At 42.5% G+C, this 6,589-nt stretch overlaps 1 protein-coding gene across 4 annotated transcripts in view; it reads left to right on the forward strand.

Moving 5' to 3' along the window:
- Positions 1 to 4,580, forward strand: part of PARVB (parvin beta) — a 69,063-nt gene extending 64,483 nt beyond the window's left edge. For all 4 annotated transcript variants that reach the window (XM_065844264.2, XM_071816468.1, XM_065844282.2 and 1 more), the window contains exon 13: positions 8 to 4,580. In XM_065844264.2, the coding sequence (XP_065700336.1) occupies positions 8 to 84 (77 nt within the window). In that variant the 3' untranslated portion in view covers positions 85 to 4,580. The remainder of the gene's footprint in view (positions 1 to 7) is intronic.
- The last annotated feature ends 2,009 nt before the right edge of the window (positions 4,581 to 6,589 follow it).

Consider the following 6,589-nt stretch of genomic DNA (forward strand, 5'->3'; position numbering starts at 1 on the left):
TCCACAGATGTTGTCAACTTGGATCTGAAGTCCACCCTCAGGGTTCTATACAACCTGTTCACAAAGTACAAGAATGTTGAATGACCCTGGAAGCTGCTGAGGCCTTCATCCTTCCAACCTCCTTAGGCTGAAATCACAATAAACACACCCTCTGCACGCTCCCTTTGTGCCTTATGCTATATTCCATGCATTCTTTCTACAGTTGATATGATCTTTCTGTAGCTGTTTGTATGACAATCCCACTAGAAATAATGCATGTGTATTCTCTAGGTCACCTGAAAATGTGTAGATATTTCACACTTTTACCAGAAGATACTGTTGGGTCTGTTGTTTGTTATAGGCAACAAATGTTCTTTTAATAAAGGAAATATACCACTAGCTACTTTAAAAAGCAGGGAAAACATGAGACCTTCCTCATGGCTGGAGACTCTTTGATTCTCTTTTGCATACTCCTTGGTTGCCACTGGCATTTGATAATTTTTTTCAGGCTTAAGTGTTAGCAATAGGAAATCAGCATTGGAATTTATTTAGAAGCTGAGCCTTTTCTGTTAAATAAGGTTTTGTGTGTTCTCTTGGGTGAGTGGGGCTGAGGGGAATTACAGGCACTATCTGAAGCTAATGGTAAAAGTTTCAGTTTTTGTGTTAACCTCATGCTACTCAGTGTTATTTCTATTCAGTGTTTACACAAAATAAGTATTGCAATGGGATAACCAGCTACTCTTTTGATGTCTGTTTTTTATTTCATCTCCTTTCTAGGATAAAATTGATTGCTACAGCCACTGCCGTGCATTAAGCATGCAGCTTCCATCAGGTCAGTCAGGAGCTGGTCAGATAGGCACAGGCTGGATTAATGCATTTTGCCGCTGGTCCTTTCTGAAACAAACATGGGCAATAATGAACTTGGCAGTTTATAGGTTGACTCTTCGTTTCATGAGGCTGACTGAAAGGTTCAGGTTCATTCCTGTTGGAGTTACTGGCAGCTGTACAGTTCTGGGGGTCAGGCATTTATAAACAGAGTTTTATATATTTTCTTTCCTAAAGAGCAGAACTGAATTCCTGTACAAATAAGAGCTTATGGATTGCACTGGGCTATGCAAGATATGGTATACATAGTGCAAGCCAATGGCTAGCACTCAGATGTGAAGCTCTTCAGTAATCCCTTATGCTGTAAACTAATTTCATGAAGTTGCCCTGTCCCATCCCAAGGCATACTCTGCTAGCCTCTGGCCTGCTAGTATTTTTATAGAGTCATAGAATGGTTTGGGTTGGAAGGGACCTTAAAGATCATCTAGTTCTAGGGACACCTTCCACTAGACCAGGTTGCTCAAAGCCCCATCCAGCCTGGCCTTGAACACTTCCAGGGATGAGGCATCCAGAACTTCTCTGGGCAGCCTGTTCCAGTGTCTCACCACCCTCATGGTGAAGAATTTCTTCCTTATATCTAATCCAAATCTACCCTCTTTCAGTTCAAAGCCATTACCCCTTGTCCTATCACCACGTGCCCATGTAAAAAGTCCCTCTCCAGATTTCTTGTAGGTGCCCTTTAGGTATTGGAAGGGTGCTATAAGTTCTCCCTGGAGCCTTTTCTTCTCCAGGCTGTACAACCCAAACTCTCTCATCCTGTCTTCATAGGAGGAGTGCTCCAGGCCTCTGATCATCTTCATGGCCCTCCTCTGGACTTGCTCTAACACGTCCCTCTGGATGGCATCCCTTCCCTCCAGCATGTTGACTGCACCACACAGCTTGATGTCATCAGCAAACTTGCTGAGGGCGCACTCGATCCCACTGTCCATGTTACTGACAAAGATGTTAAACAGCACCAGTCCCAATACTGACCTCTGAGGAACCCCACTTGTCACTGGTCTCCACTTGGACATCAAGCCATTGACCACAGCTCTTTGAGTGTGACCATCCAGCTAATTCCTTATCCACTGAGTGGTCCATCTGTTGAACCCACGTCTCTCCAATTTAGAGACAAGGATCTTGCATGGGACTGTGTCAAATGCTTTGTACAAATCCAGCTGTTGTGGATCTCAGTGGGAATCAGTTTTTAAAAAAGGATTGCTGGATTTATCTGGTAGAGTCTAGTTACCTCAGAGTACTCAAGAGGTTTCATCTGTAGGGCTGTTCCTGGCAGGTGATGTGCAGGTGCAGGTGTGTGTACAAAGAGGCTGTGCTGGAATGTGAACTGAGTAGGTTTTTGAAGAGAGCTGTGCAAAGGAAATGAGATCACAATTTCCAGAGTTAATTATTTCTGTAATATGTATATAATAGCAGTCCTTTCCTTGGGGTGCATAGAGGAGAGATTTGACTACTGCTTTTATGTATCACAGCAGCAACTTTTCTTTTATGGGCAGCCATGATTTTGTGTGAAACATTGGGCTGAGTACCCGAAGGAAGAGGCAGGCAGCATTGCTCTGCTCCGTGGGCTCACTTCAGTCCAGCTGTAAGCAGGCATTTTTTTTTTTCCCTAAAAATTGATTTCTTGTACCAAACTTTATTTACTCTTCTGAGTTCAAGAGGAAAAGTGCTGTTTGAATGGTATAATTTACAACTGGGATTTTCTCCTTTCCTCCTTAAGTACTTAGTAATCTCAAAGGGAGAGAAATGGGCTTCTACTTCGTTGTTTCATATTTTGGGGTTCAGAGTTCTAGTACTGAGTTATTTGGCACCTCCCTCACACCTTCAAAACAAAGACAGAAGGAAGCTCCTGTTTTCTTTCCATGAAAAATTCACATCTCATGTGCTCGACAAGGCTCTGTGGGGCATCATTGCTTGTCTGTAATTCAGGAGCGAGCTGACTTCTTGCTGTTTATACAGAGCCTGTGACCATTGGGCCCAGATTTCACTAGAGTCTACCACAATGGCAGCAATTACTGCAGCGAAGACTTGCAGAGGCAGTAAGGCCTGGTGGGTCAGCTCTCCTGGCAAGTTAATGAAACTGCTCTTTCATGCTGTGAAATAGGGGTAGCATGAGTCCGGAAAGTGAACTGAAAGGTGTCTCAAACTTTTAGTTTAATGCAGTGTTTCTTGTGGGAAACCAGTCTGTTAAAGAGCTGTCATTCCACCCACCTCCCTTCAGCTGATGTGGAAGCGTCAATGCTGTTTGTATTCTCAGAGGTGCTGGGAAAGACCTCCAGAGAAATCTAGTTTTTGAAATTGCAAGGAATATTGATATCACAAGCAGAGAGAAAGTAGCAAGAAGAGACTGATGAGAGGAGCTTGGCTTTGTGAGGGGGGATGACTGTTTCTGAGGTGGGGATTTACAGCTGGCATCCTCGCTGCATGAGAGCATATATGAGCATACCACCAAGTTTTAAGGCAGTCTCTGTAATGTTTAATAAAGTGTTTCTGGTCGCTCTGCAGAAACCAGAGTCCTTCCTCTACAACCTGAGGCATGGGTTCCTTTGATTAATAACCCTGTCAGTGAAGACTGCAGGTTTGATGCCCTGAACACATTTTGGGCATGTGTCATAGCCTGTTTTGTTGTTTTTAAGTCTGTTGGTAAATGTTGCATAGGGAAAAAATATTTTTCTTTCTTTTGCTCCTTGCTGTCTAGCCAGGTCTCTGTTCGCACAGACTGAGAGCAGGGTGGATTTAGCTGAACCGGAGCTTCAAGCAGTCCAGTTTACAGGAAGAGCAATGTAGGTGAAGCTTCTCTAACCACCTGTTTTTGTTATGCTTTTCTCTTACAAACTGGAACACGAGAGGTTCCACTTAAATTTGAGAAGAAACTTCTTCACAGTGAGGGTAACAGAACACTGGAACAGGCTGCTCTGTGGAGTCTCCTACTCTGGAGACATTCAAAACCCGCCCAGACACATTCCTGTGTAACCTCATCTAAGTGTTCCTGCTCCGACAGGGGGATTGGACCAGATGATCTTTTGAGGTTCCTTCCAATCCCTAACATTCTGTGATTCTGTGATATGCATGATACTTAAGTTCTTTTCCTCTAGAAAAATTAAATCAGTGTTTAAAATGTTATTCATGAATTCTGTGTTATGGGAGCTTTAGGTATGTTCTCTGGCTGCCAGTGGTTAGATCTGAATCCTGTTGAGTTCATCTGGAATGCTGGATGCTCGGCAGCATTAAAGCTTCCGCATTTCTGAGTACTCAATGAATGCCTGTCTTTCCCAGCCAATACAACTTGCCTTTTAGGTGCATCTGCTTGACATACTCAGTTCCAGTGGGCTATATTACCACAAAAAGAAGCCCAGATATGTCCCGTTTCTCAAGATGAAAATTCAACAGTGGCAGACTTTTAAAAATCAGTTTAAACTTTGTAGGGCTTCTTACCCCTCTTCCCCACACCCCAGTGCTTTCAGTATTAATGTATTTTTTAAGACTCTTTTCTACTGTTTTTAAGTGTTTACTCTGGATTTCTAACTACTAAAAACCAGCCTTGCAGATAAAATTCTGGACTTGTCATATACTGGAGACATCCAGCTTTGTGACAGGAGTTGTGTACTGTAAGCAAGTTACAATGCAATGCTATGTTTGCTAAAAATCACAGCAGGAGTGTTGAGCATTGTTTGTGACAGTTGTACTATTTATTCAAATAAATAAATGATGATCACTCAGTTTTCTACGTCTTTTTTTTTTTTTTTTTTCCTAAATGGGCAAGTCTGTGGGAAGAACTTTTGAAAGGAAGGTGATCTTCAGTCGTCTTCTTTATTAAGTGTCCTAGATATATGGTGATCTATGTAGACCTAGAAAAGCTGTGATCTCAGGTTTCTGGCCCTGGTACAGGTAATGAAATTCTATGGTGTCGAGGGTTTTGATTGCGGGGTGACAATAAAACTGTGCCAGATGTATTGTTAACCCTCTCTTGCCCCCCTTCCCCCTTCAGCCCTTCCTTCTCCCCCCTTCCCACTCAGGACAGGCGATCGGGAGGGAAAGAAGGACAGAGAGAAGAGAGTTGGGAAAATTAAAAATGTTTTACTAATGCTACTAATAAGAATAGACAAAATAATACAAAATATACAAAACCAATCTTGAAAGTCTCAGCAACTGCAGAGCCAGCACCCGAAGTCCTGGATTGGACTCTGCAGCCAACCGGAGCTGGATTCAGTCTCTCACTAGGCCTCAGTTTGCAGAGACGACTCGCAAGGTCCTCTCCTAATGTCGGCCATAAGGAAAAGGAAAAGAAGGAAAGGGACGAGATCCTCGTGATCTCCCACTTTTATATGAAGTATTCATGTTAATGGAATGTTATACACAGTTGGTCATGTCCTTGGTCACCTGTTTCTTGTTGCCCCTCTCACGAGATGTGCATTAATTGTTATCATAACTTCACATTCCATTGCTATGTTTACCAAAACATGTATCTGGTTCTCCAGGAAAATGCAGCTAATATGAAAGCTTTAGCTGACAGGCTAATTCACTAAAAGAGAAACTTGTTTTTAACAAAACCAGGACATATGATGAGATACAAATAAGCTCTTCTGTAGGTTTCATCAACCACTTTTTTTTTAAATATTGTCCTGGTACTGGACCTGATCAAGCTGTTTACCTTTTTCCTTCCACAAGAGAAAAGTAATGGTATTACACCCTCTGATAATGTTGGAAGATTTAGGGCCCAGTTCTCCTGCAGGGGGCACAAGAGGGAAGCCTGACATGCCAAAATCAGTGTTGTGTGGGTTCACAGAGCACTTGGGAAGCCAGAAGTCCAAGTAAGTCTGGAGTAACACTTGAAAATGCCTATGTGCTTCCCTTTGCTCTGATATGAAGGGAGCAAAGAGTGGCTCTCCAACAAAACAAGGCCGTGTGGGGAAGCAGGAAAATGCCTTATCAGAACATGTGTACTGTTGATTCCTTGAATTGTTCTTCAGTGGCTATTTTTATGTGAGGGCCAGGTGTGTGTCGGGGATGTGTGCATGAGGTGTGCTTTGGGAATGTACAGAAAGACTCTTATCGGGGGGCAGAGGGGCATAAAATCAAATGCAGCTCTGATACAGAATTTACTAGATGCCATTCTACAGAAGACAGGATACTTCCTGCATGGGTGGCAACATCAGTTTTTGGAAAAGATACATTTCAGATTTGTTCTTTTAGTATTGGCACACTGTATTGCAAATGAGGCTTTTGAGAAGACATTTGAGTTGCCAGAGATCTAGTAATTACAGATTAATTTCTCAGTGTTTAATTCTTCCTGCTTCCTCTGCCTGGTGATACAAAACTGACTTTGTTCAAAGTTTCCAATAGCATTTCCAGCTATACCTTCCTTTTTTTTTCATCACAACATTTCTAGGTTGTGGCATGCACATCTGCATAGGTAAGAAGGTGCTCTGGGTCTTTACTAATTTTATCGTGCTTGTTATGTTCTTAGAAAATGCAGTTAAGTTTGCCTGTTGGTGAGGAATTTTGGGTTAAATTCTCAGTTACTAAGAATTCATGGCAGCTGTAAATCTGTTTGCAACCCACTTTCTTTTATCCCATTTAGCTCGTGCTGAACTATCCCTTCTTCTCAATAGCAGCGGGCTAAACACAGGAGTCAGTCCCTTAGCAGTGTCAAACCAGACCAGCCTAATTAGTGAAGCATTTACTGTCTCATTTGGGGATTTCATGGAGAACTCTACAGTTGCTTTTT

Source organism: Patagioenas fasciata, chromosome 1, assembly GCF_037038585.1.
Source record: "Patagioenas fasciata isolate bPatFas1 chromosome 1, bPatFas1.hap1, whole genome shotgun sequence".
NCBI lineage: Eukaryota > Metazoa > Chordata > Aves > Columbiformes > Columbidae > Patagioenas > Patagioenas fasciata.